Source organism: Cucumis melo, chromosome 5, assembly GCF_025177605.1.
Source record: "Cucumis melo cultivar AY chromosome 5, USDA_Cmelo_AY_1.0, whole genome shotgun sequence".
Classification (NCBI taxonomy): Eukaryota; Viridiplantae; Streptophyta; class Magnoliopsida; order Cucurbitales; family Cucurbitaceae; genus Cucumis; species Cucumis melo.
Genome location: NC_066861.1, coordinates 27,204,000 through 27,221,455, shown reverse-complemented (window position 1 = coordinate 27,221,455; position 17,456 = coordinate 27,204,000). Strand labels below are relative to the sequence as shown.

Here is a 17,456-nt window from a genome sequence, read left to right as displayed (position 1 = left end):
TTGACGTTCTTCCCGACGCCGTTTTGTACGTCGGGATATCCTTTCCCGACGTACTTTGCATTTTCGCCGACGTATTTGTGCGTCGGGAGTACCCACGTCTCTTGTAGTGCATCATTAGTAACTTCAAATTTGACACAAGGAGAAGAAAAAGCCCCCCGTTTCCAACTTAGATGATCAGCTGGCAAAAGAAACGTTATTGAATTGTTCATACTCGTGTACCTGTACCAATCTGGTATATCACAATTCATTAATATGAGTTCTTTGATTACTCCATCTAAACAAAAACCAATCTGGTATATCACAATGAAGATAAATAATTAAAAGTTAAATTATTAACAAATCAAATAAACTTAATTCTTATATGAACGAAATACATAAGAGACGAGGTTATGAGAAAGAAATGATACGCACCACATTATCATTGCAAGATATAAAATCAGGTATGTTGTTAGGAAATCTGACCAATGATATGCACCCTCTAGCATTCATACAAACTACTCCTTCTGGAACCTTTGGAATTTTTTCAAGCAACTTACAATCCCTTGTAGAAAGACGTTCCAAGGATTTAAAATTAGTAATACATGAGGGTAGTCTACAAAAGTTGTTTCTAGATAAGTCCAATTTTTTCAATAAAGGGGCAACGTGAATCATTGTTTCTAAGAAATCCGAATTTGTCATCTTACAATGGCAAAGGGTTATTGATGTTAAGTTGAGTAGGTAGAGAAATAAGGGAACACAAATGTTTCATTAACAAAGTTTAAACAGGACCTAATAAATATCACTTTTTCTTTTTATTTTTCATTAGACCAGCACGCTCATGATCTAGTGATTAAAGTATAGTAAGAAGAGAATATGAAGAGCAAAAGAGTAGAAGGATATATGGAAAAAAAATACTCTTTTTGAAGAACCGACCATCAAGACATATGAGAAACAGTAATCAAGGCCTCCCTCCATGCTTGCATCTCGTTGAAGAATCTAACTTCAAGTTTTGCAAATTCTTCTCCAAATCTTCCACTTTGTATCCGTACTTGAGATGGATCCACTTTCTAAAAAATTGGTAAAACAATTTGTCCTCTCAATTTGTTACACATAATGATTTTACCAATTCATTCAAACACCAACGGGAAGATGCATAGTTTTCGGAGATTATAACAATGAAGATCTTGGGTTCTTCAATAGCTTCCAAAAGAGATGCAGAAATTTCTTCACCCCTCGAAATCTTGTTATCTATAAAGACATTGATTCCTCTTTGACGCAAAGCCATATTAAGATGACTGGTGAAGTTGGATCGAGTATCTTCCCCTCGAAAACTTAAAAATACATCAAAACTTCATCTAGAATGTGAGGAAGAAGATGATCCACTTGCTCTACTCATATTGAGGAATTGAAAGGTAGAAGATGATCCACTTGCTCTACTCATATCTCTACTCATATTGAGATGACTGGTGCCTCTCTCTGTTTCACTATTTCTTTTCCTTTTTATCTGTCATATTAATACTTGGTTTCTTCTTTCCAACAACGACCTTCCTCTGTCCATTTTTTTTATTGACTTTGAAACATCTTCTTCCTTTTTTAAAATATTTATTTTTTGTTTAAAATATTAATTTATTTGTGAGATTCTATAGGAAGAACAAGGTAAGTGGTTACTATGTATTGAACTCGTGACTCCTTATTAGCTCTTTGGTTTTTTTATTTTATTTTTTATTTTTTATTTTTTTTATTGTTTCCAACTATTACTACGTCAACTTATGATGATTATCCAATTTCAATTTTTGTAATTTAAACGATTCTTAAATTTTGTCTTACACCTAGTGTATTGTTGATTTAAAAAAAACATTTTATTATCTACTAACATTTTACTCTAAATTTTAGGAACATGTTCATATATTATATTGGAAAGGTGCATCAGATGACAATAAATTTTAGAAAAAAGTCCATAACACCACTTTTTTGTATATTGCGAATATGTCAAATATGACAAATAATTAATTATATCAGACGACTATCAGACGATTATCAGAGGGCTATTGGAGGGCTATCAGTTTTAAAATTTGCTATTTTTGCAATTAGAAAATGTAGTAACATGAACCTTTTTATCATGAATTATTTTGCTATTTTTGCAAGTGCCCTATTGTATTTCATAATGCAATTAATGTACCATTGAAAAATCAAGATTAGTACAACATGAAAGAAAAGAATTTGTGGATGCTTAATAACATTTCACCCACTACAAAACCAGGAAAAGAAAAAAAGCAAAACAATAAATAAAAGGGCAAATGCAGTTTTGGTATCTTAGATTTAGTGTTATTGTCTATTTAGTCCATGATGTTTCAAAAGTGATACTTGAGCCCTCAAAGTTTGGAAAATAGTTCTAAATGGTCCTTACGTTAAAGTTGACCATTAGTTGACTAATAAAAAAAAATGATGTGGCACTAAAATAACAATTATTATAATAAATTTATATTCATCTATGTTGTGTTATTTTACTTTCTTTTGTTTTTCAGAGAATTATGCCATTATTATTATTTCTTTTATATGGAAGGAAGACAAAAATATACAGGGGCTCTTGCAAATATGACAATTATAGTATCATAAATTAGGCCTATAGCACATCATTTTTACATTTGCAAAAATAGCAAAATTGAAGCCTAGGCCACATTTTAAATATACGAAATTACGAAGCTACCCTTCAGTCATTACTAATACCAATATATACGGTTGATACACCAATATATATCGTTGATACACCTGATTTGTTTTGCTGATGTACTCCTCGTACACTTTTTTTTTACTCTCTAATACTTCACTGATACATATTATTAGTTTAAAACACTTGATGTGTTGTTGATACACTCAATCAATTAAATACACTCGATACACTTGTTATTATTTTTTGATACACTCGATAGATTTAATACACTTAATCACTTACTAAACTTCATTGATGTATATTATTAGTTTGATACACTTGATATGTTGTTGATACAGTTGCTCAACTGTTGATATACTCAATCAATTAAATACACTTTGATGTACTAAGAATGATACACTTTATATATCGTTGATACACGTTATATATCGTTGAAGCACTTGTTAATGTTTGTTGATACACTTGATAGATTTAATACACTTAATCACTTGCTAAACTTCGTTGATACATATTATTAGTTTCAAACACTTGATATGCTGTTGATACACTTGCTCAACTATTGATATACTCAATCAATTAAATACATTTGATTCACTAAGAATGATACACTTTATATATCGTTGATACACTTGTTTGTTTACTAATACGTTTGATAGATGTAATACACTTAATCACTTGTTAAACTTCATTGATACATATTATTAGTTTGAAACACTTGATATGTTGTTGATACACTTGTGGAACTGTTGATACACTCAATTAATTAAATACACCTGATGCACTAAGCATGATACACTTTACGTATTGTCGATACAATTGTTATGGTATGTTTACAATCTTAATAACATGTTGAACATCATTATCGCCTATGGTCAACAAATTAAAACTGAAAGTCCAATACATGACTCAACCTGAATTTCAATTCGAATCAAGTCCACAAAAGAATCAAATGATGATATCACTTCATCAACCAAAACACAATTTGTTTTGTAATCCATGTAGTAATGTTGCTCATTCCATTGACCACTCTGAAAAACAATTACTGCCAATTTAACCATAACTACAATGAACTGCAACAATTTTGAAAAAATAAAAAACACATAGTAAGTATATCAATCAACTAATACATATAATATAAGTATATCAAACCGCTGATATAAAAAACTGATACAAATTAAAAAAAACAGAAACGAACGTAACTAAATAAAACCAAAATGATCTACGAAGTTCCTTTTGATAAAAGATATTAGGAACAAATAAAAGAACAAATAAAAAGAGATGAGGAAGAACAAATCGTAGCCCGAATTTTAATAAATAATATATGAGCAATTCACAGAAATAATATTAGGGTTTCAAAAAAGGGGAAGAAATACATATATAATTCTTGTTTTCCCTGAAGAAAAAATGAGGAGAATAGAAGAAGAAGACGAGGAGAAGATGATAAAAAAAACTGGCGAAGAGGGAGAAATCTAAAAGAACGAAACTGAAGAGTGAAGAGAAGGACGGTGGAGAAGAATGGTAGAAAAGAGACAGAAGAAGACGAGGAGAAGAGAAGTAGGTGAATAGGAGAAATGTTGTAGAAGAACGACAGAGAGAGAAGAAGAAAACGAAAAATGAAGGAGAACAATAAAAAAAAAAACAAAAGAGGAAGAGAAAACAGCAAAGAAGTGCAATTTTGGAATAATGAAAAAAATAAAATAAGAAATATCAACCAAAATTAAAAAGTTGCTATATTTGCAAAATTGAAAAGGTTAGTGTTAATATTGCTAAATTAGATTTTTATTGTGCCACTCAATACAATTTCTCAAATATATTAGTTAAAAGGCTGCTACTATTGCTATGAGTGAAGATTTGATGTTATTTGGTTAAAAATTGAAGGACTTAAAGTTGCTTCAAAACTTGTTTTGGGTGAACTTTAACTTGGTAAATGGTAAGTATTTTCTTGATCAAAATTTCGTAAATTAATTAAGGTTAGTAACTATTAAGGTAAATTAATCAAAATTTCTTTCATCTTCTCTCTGCAATCAAGTCAAAAGGATGTGGGTCCCTGTTTTCGTTCTTTTTTACCATCTTCGCGTATTTATCTCATTAACTAAAGAATTAACTTTGACAAACAAATCTTCGTGCTCACTACGGATCGACTCGGTTTTGTCACTTGTACCACTTAATAATACTATAGGTAGAGTAATGAGCATCATAGTATAAATTTCATTTGATTGGTCCTTTACAGGCAACAGTAAAAAGGCTACCTCAGTCACACCATTCCTCCATGATGACATGAACACCACATGTTTTTATACTTAATTCGGAGTCTTTAAATTTGGAAGTAACACCAAACGACACCGTAAATTTCCTCCAAATACTCTCCCCAATATGATTCCTCCGATAATCATCATCTACATTACAGTTATTATTGTCCCTTCCAATGGAATTGATCCCAAAACTTGGCTGATGTAGATTGATCTCCTGTGATCTATTGATAATATCATCCGAATTTAGTCGGAAATTTATATGTGGATATAGTACTAGTAACCACATATACTCATGTGGTGATGCTTTTATCAATATACTTCTCGATTCGTCGTGAAAGGGTACTTCTTCATAACTCCATACTTGAATGTCGTTTATGAACACTTTACATTCAAGATCCATATATTGATCCTGGTCAACATGATTAACTTGAAATTTGACACAAGCAGCAAAAACCTTCAATTCCGAACTTGGATCATTGGATGGCACCAAAAGCGTTATTGGATTGTTCCTACTCTTGTAACTGAACCAATCTGGAATATCACAATTCATTAATATAAGTTGTTTGAATTGTCCATCTACATGTTCCTGCACCAACGTGAATGTGAGAGTAATAATATTATTAATTCACAATCACATATGAACTTAACTACTGTATGAAAAGAAAATTACAAGAGAGATCAAGACAAGAGAAAGAGATGAGATGTGCACCGAATCACATGATATGAAATCAGCTAAGTTGTCAGGAAATTTGGCCAATGATATGCACCCTTGAGCATCCAAATAAATTAAGCCTTCTGGAATCTTTGGAATTTTTTTCAGCAACTTACAATCAATTGTTTCAAGAAATCTCAAGGATTTAAAATTAACAATGCATGAGGGTAGTATAGAAAAGTTGTTGTTAGACAAGTTCAACTCTCTCAGTGATGGAGCAGCATGAGCGATCGTTTCTAAAAAATCTAAATTGGTTATCTTGTTCTCATAAAGGTCTAATCTTGTTAGGTGGAGAAGTGAGGAAGGGCAAGAATATGAGAAAGGAAATGTTGAAAGATCGGATTGTGAGACTTCTATGGATGTAAGTTTGCTTAAGTCATAAATTGTACTTGGAAGAGTTGTAAGCTCTTTGCAATCTGTGATGGACAAAATTTTGAGGCTGGTAAGATATCTAATTGTTGAAGATAGCTCTGTTATAGAACTTCTATAAAACCACAAATGTTCTAGACTAGACTCCATTTCTTTACTGAATTGTGGATACCCTCGAACTATTGTACAATGATAAGTTGAAAATCTTTTAAGGGATTTCAACTTTAGCGGTGATGGAAACTGCTCAAAACCATAAACATGGCTTGAAATACACAAATCAACAAGTTTACCGAGAGATCCAACTGATTTATGAACCTTTACTAAATTCTCACACCCAGAAAGAGACAATTTTTCGAGATTTGTCGCCGCAGATAAATCAGGAATTTCCTCCAAAAAGATGGAGTTGCTAAGATCAAGTTCCTTCAACCATTTGCAATGCTGTAATGAATATAAAAAGAAAGTATAATGAAATTGTAAATAAACAAACATTGAAATTAATAAAACTCAATTATTGATAGAAATACCGTAAATGCTTCTTTTTCAAAACGTTTAATGGAGCTATGTGGCAATTTGAGTTGAATAATATTCTCCATTGAGTAGCTTGAAGGAAACGATGAAAAAGGAAATCCAGACCAACTCATCCACCTTAAACTATTAGGTAGAGAATCAAGAGTACTAATTTTTGAAAATGTGACATTCTTAACTTTGAGTACTGCGAGGTTCTTTACTTTACTAAAAGCATTTGAATCAATAATGTCCAACTCTGTCGGGTTAGGAAATTCCATTTTTATGGCTTTAACTGCTCTTGCTTCCTGCAAATGAAACAAACACAAAGATTTCAAGTTTTTTCAAAATTATAAAAGTTGCTCTCATAATAAATAAGCATAAACAAAGATTGAGCAATAACTTCTTACGTTAATGCCATCTAAGACATGCATAGCTTCATCTTCAACCATTATTTTTTTTTCTGAATGAGATATAAAAGTCCTTGAACGAGCAATTGTGTGACCCATTTGTTTTATCAAGTCATGCATTTGTACCTTATTTATTCTGTTAATAGTAAGAAGGGATAGATTCATGAGTTTCTTAATTCCATTTTCCCAACATAAACAACCGCAACTCTTCAACATCATTTCAACCATGGTTTTATCTTCTCCCACAAAGAAACAAGAAATAAACAAGAACATTTCTTGTACATCACCTTCAAGCTCATCGTAACTTACTTGAAGAAGCTTTTGGATGTCTTTGTTAAGGTTGGAGTTTGCAAATTCCTCCAATATACCTTTAAATTTGGATTGATCAGTAGAATAAAGGAATGAACCTAAAACTTCAAGCGCCAAGGGAAGATTTTTACAATAATTTACAGCATCCTCTGGAAGTGTTGAATATTCGCTTGGTGGACAACTATTGTGAAACGCATGCCAGCTAAAAAGCTCAAGAGCTTCACCAAAATGCAATTGAGGAACTTCTTTCAATTTATAAAATCCATGAATATCAAGTAACTGTTCATTTCTTGTTGTCACAATGACCTTACTTCCATGTCCAAACCAATCGTATCCTCCAGCTAATACCTGTAGTTGTTCACTTGTATCTATATCATCAAGAATCAAGAGAATCCTTATGGAGTATAGTCGATTCCTTATGATGTTGATTCCTTTATAAACATCACCAACTCTAACAAAGTCATACATTAAAATATCATAAAGTAGTTTCTCTTGGAGTCGAACAAGGCCATCGTGTTGCTTTGAAGCTTCTCTAATATTTGCTAAAAAGCAACAGCCTTCAAATTTATCAGCAACCCGATTGTATAATGCTTTGGCCAAAGTTGTCTTGCCCATACCTCCAATTCCATACAATCCAACCATTCTAGTTTCATCAATTATGACATGCGAGAGCAAATCCTTAACTTGTCTATCAATTCCAACGGGATATTTAGTTACAGACAACTGCACCGTTGAACAAGTTAATTTCTTCCAGACATGTCGAACAATTATTTGTATCAATCTAGCCTCATCACTGCCATATAATAAAAAAGCATACACTGAAAAGTGTTCCGAAGCACACAATTTTTTCCTCACAATAATTCCTAACATGCATTAGTAGCCATGCAATAAAAGCAACATAACAAACTCAAACTAAATCCAACCAGTAATATGTCTATGATTAGGGAGATAAGACAGGACAAAACAAATAATATAACTGAATTATTACAGTTTGAAACAAAAAGGCAATGGTAGTTTTGATAACCATTTGATTTTTTACTTTTAGCTTTTGAAAATTAAGCAATTAAACTCTAATTCCACAGTCATAAGTTTCTATGATTTGTTATCTATTTTCTTTCAATTTTCTTGAAAATTAAATCAAGTACTGATAAGAGGGATATTTTTTTTAAAGGCAAAAAATACTTGAAATCAAGGAATAAGTAGGTACACACCCGGATATCTCAACTAAATTGATACATGCATCTTTAACGCTTTCATCATGCCTCGTGATAAGGAAACTGTTTTAAATGGCAAAACTGCTAAAAATATTTTCAGACATAACGAATTTTCATAGTCCCGGATTTATCAACATGAATCAATGATAGATGATAGCCTTTTAATGTCGCTTAACATCTATCGATAATATTTTGCTAAATTTGTAAATATTTTTGTTTATTTTGCTATATTTAGAGTAGTCCTCTTGATACATAAAAGAATTAGGTTCTAAAAAATTGCTTTTGTTTTTAGAAGTGATTAAAATTTCAAGGGTTTCTTTTTGACCAAAAAATTGAAAAATTGGATGATAACAACCATATAAAAATGTATAAAGCATAAAAGCATACAAACTGAAATTAAATGTTATCAAATCAGATGTACATATCAAGTTTTCTAATTTCCTTTTTCCTCTAGACCAAAGCATGAATCTCCTTACAAAAAAATAGTAAAAATTAATTTGAAGGGAAAAAAGAGTAGAAGGACGAAGAAAGAAATACTCGTTTTGAAGAAGCACCCATCCAGACATAAAGGAAACAGTAGTCAAAGCCTCTCTCCATGCTTGCATCTTGTCAAAGAATCTAACTTCAAGTTTAGCAAATGCTTCTCCAAATGCTCCATTTTGTGTCCGTACTTGAGATGGATTCACTTTGTAAAAAATCGGTAAAACAACTTGTCCTCTCAATTTCTTACACATAATAAGGTACACCAGTTCATTCAAACACCAACTCGAAGTTGCATAATTTTCAGATATTATAACAACCGAGATCTTTGATTCTTCAATAGCTCTCAAAAGAGATGAGGGGAAATTTTCACCTCTCGTGAGCTCGCTATCGTCTATGAAAACATTGATTCCTCTTTGACGTAAAGCCGTATAAAGATGACTTGTGAAGTTGAAACGAGTATCTTCCCCTCGAAAACTTAAGAATACATCAAACCTCCATCTATGTGAGGAAAATGATCCACTTGCTCGATCCATAACGAGAAAAATGAAAGAAATTATATCAAAGAACACTGAAGCAGGTGCGTGAAATTGGAAGCACTTTTTTTTTTCTTTTTCCTCAGTAGGCAGGCTTTAGCGTTTGTTTTATATTCCATTGGAATTTAAAACTCCTATACGCTTTCTTTTGACTTTCTGAAATACCATCATGATCATCCATGAAAATTATCCAATTGATATTATTCAAGTTGTCAATTTAAGACAAGAAAATGCATATATTATATGAATGCGCGATGGATCACGAGTCGTTAAAACGGGAGACTCTTTTTAGTTGACTTCTAATGATCCAACTCATATATTATTAGATGAGATGACGATCAATTAATATATTAAATAACATTTTTTCTTAATTAACAGTAGACCATAATTGGATAACAATTGCTATCGTTGAGAATGAGAGAACTATCTTTATCAAATAACAATCAAACAGCTATCAGCTTACAAATAAATAGAAGGTAATCGGATGATAATAAGATAACAATCACACAGCTGTCTAAGTTCATGAATCAATGACGATATACTTGAATTTTTTGAATTTTCTATTTCAATTCCTCATTGATTCATGAGCTTCATGAACTTGGACAGCTGTCTAGTTATTTATTTATTGTCTTATGAGCTTCTCTTTTATATATATATTTTTATTTATTACATATTTCTTCATACTTTTTTTTTTTTAAAAAAAGATATACTAGTGAAGGGAGCTAGAGATAAGCCACCCTGTCACAAATTTATTGTCAGAAAGAAGTTACAAAGGATTGATCCAGTTACATAGGTAAACTGCAAAAAGCATTGATGTTTAAGGAGATTGTGACCGTTGTAGTGTTTGAAAAATTTGCTTTTTGAGGTTGCGATCATACCAACTCTAATGCATCGGATCCCATTAGAACTCTGCAGTTAAGCATGCTTGGGCCAAAGTAGTACTAAGTTGGATGACCACTTGGGAAGTCCTCGTGTTGAGGACCAGCTTCCTGTTGTTATCTTTTTTTTATTTATTATTATGTCTTTCATTTCTTAATTTATTCTTAACCTTTATTTTCTATATATTGTATCTTTATTTTTTTTAATTAGCATTTTTATTTTTTTAATTATTTTTTTTCTTGAAATAGCATTGATTATTGCTTCTTTAGTATTTTGTCATCTTGATTATTTATTCTTTAATATTTTTTCCATTTTGATTATTGCTTCTTAAATATGTTCTCATCTTTTATATGTTATTTAACATTTTACTTTTTCCCTTCTTTTGTGGCCAATTTAATATGTTATTGCTAATAATTGTTTAAATTTGTTAACATTTTAAATTATTTTTCTTTAAAAACATCAGAGCACAGAATCTAAAAAATTTGGAAGTCCGATTTCTTAGAACTCTTGAGGTGAGGAAATCGATTCTTTGAAAGTTCGAGATCGATCTCCAATATATGTTTTTATTGAAATCTCAATATGTTATTTTATGTTTGCATAATTTATTATGATGTATCTTTACTCATGTTTCTACTTATCTAATTTTCCCATTAAGCCTCATTTTATTTCTTAATTAAAATTTTCAACTCTTTCTAATTAAAATTCTCAATGTTTTAAAATCCTTCTAATTTAAAATCGTATAAGTTATAAAATCTTTCACAAAACTTTTTTTTTTTAAATCATTTAGAATTTTTTTCTTCTAAAGTTAGATTTTTTTTTTTATATATTTTTAAAACATTCAAAATTTAATTAATGATTTCCTAAGGTTTCCTAATAAATCTTTTATAATAACTTATACAGTTTTCTCTAAACAAAATCCTACGACGGAATCTAGGAAATTTGGGAGTTCGATTTTCTAAAATTCTTGAGACGAGGGATCATATCTCTGGGAGTCCAAGATTTAATCTCAAGGAAAATTATTTTAATTAATATTTGAATAAATAAAATGGTGTTATGGTTGCCTAAGTGATCAACCATAACATAAAAGTATCTTTCTCAAAAAAAAAAAAAAAAATCTCTTTATTAGAAGACTATTCTTACGATTGATTTTGAGCAATTTTACAAATTTCTCACTTTCTTGAGGTGAGAATTTTTTTTTTTAATATAATCTAATAATTGATGGAATGTTCTCTACTTATTTTATGAGATCATTACTTAAATATATTTGGAGTAATGAGGGGTAAAATAAGACATTGTTTTTAAAATAAATTAAAGAATATTTTCAATTAAAGTTTGAAATTTGGCCACCGTTTTCTAATAAGGTGTTGTGAGATGCTAACACATTGCTCATACACAAATGATTCGTGAACTCAACTCTAATTTTCGCACACCATTTTTTAATGATCTTATTTAAAAAGTGTTTACTATATTTCAGTATCCAATCAAATCGTAAAAAAGATTGGCGGTGACTTCTATTTTATTTTAAGACTAACCATTTTGACGACATCGGTCGCTCCCCATCGTCTCGGGCACGTGGCGACAACTAGAATGTTTTAATTGCAAATCTATCTTCATTTTTCTTGCACTTTATTCACTTGAATCCCAAACCACACCAAACCGCCCTATTTATCACATTAACTAAAGAATTAACTTTGACAAACAAATCTTCGTGCTTCTTACGGATCGACCCGATTTTGTCACTTGTACTATGTAGTAGTACTATAGGTAGAGTATTGAGCATTATAGTATAAATTTCATTTGATTGGTCCTTTACACGTGATAGTAAAAAGGCTACATCAGTCACGACATTCCTCCATGATGACATGAACGCCACACCTTTTTATACTTACTTCGGAGTCTTTATATTTGGAATTAACACCAAACGACACTGTAAATTTACTCCAAGTACTCTCCCCAAAATGATTCCTCCGATCGTCATCTACATTACAATTATTATTGTCCCTTCCCATGGAATTACTGATCCCAAAACTTGGCTGATGTAGATTAATCTCCTGTGATCTCTTGATAATATCATCCGAATTTAGTGGGAAATCTATATGAGGATATAGTACTAATAACCACATGTACTCATATGGGGATGCTTCTATCAATATCCTTCTCGATTCTTCAAGAAAGGGTACTTCTTCAGAGCTCCATACTTGAATGTCGTTTATGAACATTTTACATTCAAGATCCATATAACGATTCCTGTCAACATGATTAACTTGAAATTTGACACAAGGAGCAAAAACCTTCAATTCCCAACATGGATCATTGGATGGCATAAAAATCGTTATTGGATTGTTTCTACTCTTGTAACTGAACCAATCTGGAATATCACAATTCATTAATATGAGTTGTTTGAACTGTCCATCTACATGTTCCTGCACCAACGTGAATGGAGAGTAATAATATTATTAATGCAGAACCACACATCAACTTAACTACTGTATGAATAAAAATTACAAAAGAGAGATCAAGACAAGAGAAAGAGATGAGATATGCACCGAATCAGAAGATATGAAATCAGCTAAATTGTCAGGAAATTTGGCCAATGATATGCACCCTTCAGCACCCAAAGAAATTAAGCCTTCTGGAATTTTTGGAATTTTTTCTAGCAACTTACAATCAAATGTTTCAAGAAATCTCAAGGATTTAAAATTAACAATACATGAAGGTAGTATAGAAAAGTTGTTGTTAGACAAGTTCAACTCTCTCAGTGATGGAGCAGCATGAGCGATCGTTTCTAAAAAATCTAAATTGGTTATCTTGTTCTCATAAAGGTGTAATCTTGTTAGGTGGGGAAGTGAGGAAGGGCAAGAATATGAGGAAGGAAATGTTGAAAGATCGGATTGTGAGACTTCTATGGATGTAAGTTTGCTTAAGTCATAAATTGTACTTGGAAGAGTTGTGAGCTTTTTGCAATCTGTGATGGTCAAATCTTTGAGGCTGGTAAGATATCTAATTGTTGAAGATAGCTCTGTTATAGAACTACTATAAAACCACAAATCTTCTAGACTAGACTTCATTTCTTGGCTGAATTGAGGATACCCTTGTACTATTGTACAATGATCAGTTGAAAATCTTTTAAGGGATTTCAACTTTAGCGGTGATGGAAACTGCTTAAAACCATAAACATGGCTTGAAAGACTCAAATCAACAAGTTTACCGAGAGATCCGACTGATTTATGAACCTTTACTAAACTTATACATCCAGAAAGAGACAAGTTTTCGAGATTTATGGCCGCAGATAAATCAGGAATTTCCTCCAAAAAGAAGGAGTTGCTAAGATCAAGTTGCTTCAAACTTTCGCAACGCTGTAATGAATATAAAAAGAAAGAATAATCAAATTGAAAATAAACCAACATTGAATTAATTAACAAAACTCAAGTATTGATAGAAATACCATAAATGCTCTTCCAAAATGTTCGATGGAGCTATGTGGCAATTTGAGTTGAATAAGATTCTCCATTGAGTAGCTTGAAGGAAACGATGAAAAAGGAAATTCAGACCAACTCATCCACCTTAAACTGTTAGGTAGAAATTCAAGAGTACTTATTTTTGAAGATATGACATTCTTAACTTTGAGTACTACAAGGTTCTTTACTTTTCTAAAAGCTGATGAATCAATAATGTCCAACTTTGTCGGTTTAGGAAATTCTAACTTTATGGCTTTAACTGCTCTTGCTTCCTGCAAATTATACCAAAAAACAAACATTTCAACTTTTTTCAAAATGATAAAAGTTGCTCTCACAATAATTAATCGGGATAAACAAATGGTTGAGCAAAAATTTATTACCTTAATGCCATCAAACACATGCATAGCATCATCTCCAACTAATAATTTTTTTTCTGAAGCAGATATAGAAGTCTTTGAACGAGCAATTGTGTGACCCATTTGTTGTATTAAGTCATGCATTTCAACCTTGTTCCATTTGTTAATTGTAAGAAGTGATAGATTCATGAGTTTTTTAATTCCCTTTTCCCAACATAAACAACCGCAACTCTTCAACATCGTTTCAACCATGGTTTTATCTTCTCCCACAAAGAAACAAGAAATAAACAAGAACATTTCTTGTACATCACCTTCAAGTTCATCGTAACTTACTTGAAGAAGATTTTGGATATCTTTGTCAAGGTTGGAGATTGCAAATTCCTCCAATATACCTCTAAATTTGGATTGATCAGTAGAATAAAGGAATGAACCTAAAACTTCAAGTGCTAAGGGAAGATTTTTACAATAATTTACGGCATCTTTTGAAAGTTGTAAATACTCGCTTGGTGGATGACTACACTGAAAAGCATGCCAGCTAAAAAGCTCAAGAGCTTCATCATAATTCAATTCAGGAACACTTCGCAATTTATTAAATCCATGAATATCAAGTAACTGTTCGTTTCTTGTTGTCACAATGACCTTACTTCCATATCCAAACCAATCGTATCCTCCGGCTAATGCCTGTAGTTGTTCACTTGTATCTATATCATCAAGAATTAAGAGAATCTTTTTGGAGCATAGTCGATTCCTTATGATGTTGATTCCTCTATAAAGATCACCAACTCTAATAAAGTCATCCATTAAAATCTCATAAAGTAGTTTCTCTTGGAGTTTAACAAGGCCCTCGTGTTGCTTTGAAGCTTCTCTAACATTTGCTAAAAAACAATAGCCTTCAAAGTCATCAGCAATCCGATTGTATAATGTTTTGGCTAAAGTTGTCTTGCCCATACCTCCAATTCCATACACTCCAACCATTCTAGTTCCATCAATCATAACATGAGAGAGCAAATTCTCAACTTGTCTGTCAATTCCAACTGGATATTTAGTTACAGGCAACTGCATTGTTGAACAAGTTAATTTCTTCCAAACTTGTTGAACAATTTTTTGTATCAAATTAGCCTCGTCACTGCCATATAAGAAAAAAGCATACACTAAAAAGTGTCATGAAGCAAGCAATTTTTTCCTCACAATAATTCCTAACAGGCATCGGGTAGCCAAGAAATTAAAGCAACGTAATAAACTCAAACTAATTTAATAAAGATAACAAATAATATAAACTGAATTATTACGGTTTGAAACGAAAATCGCGATGCTAGTTTTGATAACCACATTTGATTTTTTATTTTTAGTTTTTGAAAATTAAGCGCCGATCCTAAATTTCTATGATTTGTTATCCTTTTATTGTCTTGAAAATCAAACTAAGTATTGATAAGGGGGAAATTGTTTTCACCAAAATTGAAACACTGGGATGACAAAACAACCACATAAAAATTTATAAAGCAGAAAAGCATACAATCTGAAATTGTTATCAAATCAGATGTAAATATCAAGCTTTCTAATTTCCTTTTTCCTCTAGACCAAAGCATGAATCTCCTTACAAAAAAATAGTAAAGATAGAATTTGAAGGGGAAAAAAGAGTAGAAGGGACAAGAAAAAAAAAATACTCGTTTTGAAGAACCACCCATCCAGACATATAGGAAACAGCAGTCAAAGCCTCTCTCCATGCTTGCATCTTGTCAGAGAATCTAACTTCAAGTTCCGCAAATGCTTCTCCAAATGCTTCATCTTGTTTCCGTACTTGAGATGGATTCACTTTGTAAAAAACTGGTAAAACAACTTGTCCTCTCAATTCGTTACACATATTGATGTGCACCAGTTCATTCAAACACCAGCTCGAAGATGCATAATTTTCAGAGATTATAACAATCGAGATCTTCGATTCTTCGATAGCTTTCAAAAGAGATGGAGGAAATTTATCACCTCTTGTAAGCTTGTTATCTATGAAAACATTGATTCCTCTTTGACGTAAAGCCGTATAAAGATGACTCGTGAAGTTGAAACGAGTATCTTCCCCCCGAAAACTTAAGAATACATCGAAGCTCCATCTAAAATGCGAAGAAAATGATCCACTTGAACGATCCATAAGGAGAAAATGAAAGAAATTATATCAAAGAACAATGAGGTAATGAAAAGGCAGAAGATAATTGAGTTATATTTATTTTTCTTTTTCCTGATCAGTCGGCAGGCTTTAGCGTTTGTGATATATTCCATTGGAAATTTAAACTCCCATGTGCTTTCTTTTGACTTTTTGAAATACCATTTGCGATCATCCATGAAAAGTTTCCAATTGATAATGAAGTTGTTGAATGATGACAAGAAAATGCATAGATTATATTAATATGAGATGGATCACGAAATGTTAAAAGGGGAGACTTTCTTCATTTGACTTTCAAAGATCCAACTCATATATTATTTGATTAAACAAATTTGTAGACTTAGAATTATGTATTAGAGTAGAACATTTAGTAGGTGAAATTAAGAATTTGGTTGCTTGAATGACTTTCAACTTTTTGATTATGTAAAAATAGCGAAGTATTCCATTTCTAATTTTAATTTTTAATCTATTCCAATTTTACCTCTCTTATATTTTATTTTGCTTATTTTGTTTTATTTTATTTCAGACTTCAACGTAGGAAACTTCGCTGCTGTTGTATCTTCAAGCCCTAAAAAACATATGTTATGGCCACGATAGCAAGGAATGTAATTTCATCCTACAAATAATTAAAATTTCATTATTTCATTTTGTTGTTAGATGAGATGACAATTCAAATCAAGTAACATTCATTGTCATTAAGAATGATAATTAGATAGTAATTAGATAAAAATTGGCATTATTGAGAATGTGAGAACAATTTTTATCAAATAGCGATCAAACAACTATGAGATTATAAATAAATATACGATAGAAATTAGGTAACAATTATTATCAAATAGCAACTAGGACGCGTCAAAGAATATAACCTAATTTAATCATAATTGTTAGAAGGCAATCAAACAATATCAAAAATGACTATATAAAAAAAAAGTAATCGGATGGCGAATAGAATAATCAAATGACTATTAGAAGCCTAACTATATTGAGAAAAATAGAAGATAATCAAATAACAATAAGATTAACAATCACTAACAATCAAATATCATGTCCATGCATATTCGTGAATCAATAAGATATTATCGACTTTTTAGTTTCAATTCCTCTTTTAAATTAGGTTAGACGACCAATTTTGCAAAAATTAAGCCTTTTGGCAATGAGCCTCATTCAAATAT

The 17,456-nt window shown here is 31.4% G+C and overlaps 2 protein-coding genes and 1 pseudogene across 2 annotated transcripts; 1 reads left to right on the top strand and 2 right to left on the bottom strand.

Moving 5' to 3' along the window:
* Nucleotides 1–4,826: 4,826 nt before the first annotated feature.
* LOC103495278 (disease resistance protein RPV1-like) lies at nucleotides 4,827–9,607 on the bottom strand. The gene is made up of 5 exons (XM_017046043.2): nucleotides 8,958–9,607; nucleotides 6,898–7,999; nucleotides 6,508–6,795; nucleotides 5,612–6,421; nucleotides 4,827–5,488 (listed from the first exon to the last, which is right to left on the bottom strand). The coding sequence occupies exons 1-5, from the start codon at nucleotides 9,434–9,436 to the stop codon at nucleotides 4,901–4,903; spliced, it is 3,267 nt and encodes a 1,088-aa protein (XP_016901532.1). The 5' UTR covers nucleotides 9,437–9,607; the 3' UTR covers nucleotides 4,827–4,900.
* Nucleotides 9,608–10,300: 693 nt separating this feature from the next.
* Nucleotides 10,301–10,419, top strand: LOC127149640 (5S ribosomal RNA; annotated as a pseudogene).
* A 1,675-nt stretch (nucleotides 10,420–12,094) lies between these two features.
* Nucleotides 12,095–16,305, bottom strand: LOC103504206 (disease resistance protein RPV1-like). Its single transcript, XM_051084733.1, has 5 exons — nucleotides 15,794–16,305; nucleotides 14,154–15,255; nucleotides 13,761–14,045; nucleotides 12,862–13,671; nucleotides 12,095–12,738 (listed from the first exon to the last, which is right to left on the bottom strand). The coding sequence occupies exons 1-5, from the start codon at nucleotides 16,270–16,272 to the stop codon at nucleotides 12,151–12,153; spliced, it is 3,264 nt and encodes a 1,087-aa protein (XP_050940690.1). The 5' UTR covers nucleotides 16,273–16,305; the 3' UTR covers nucleotides 12,095–12,150.
* Nucleotides 16,306–17,456: the final 1,151 nt, after the last annotated feature.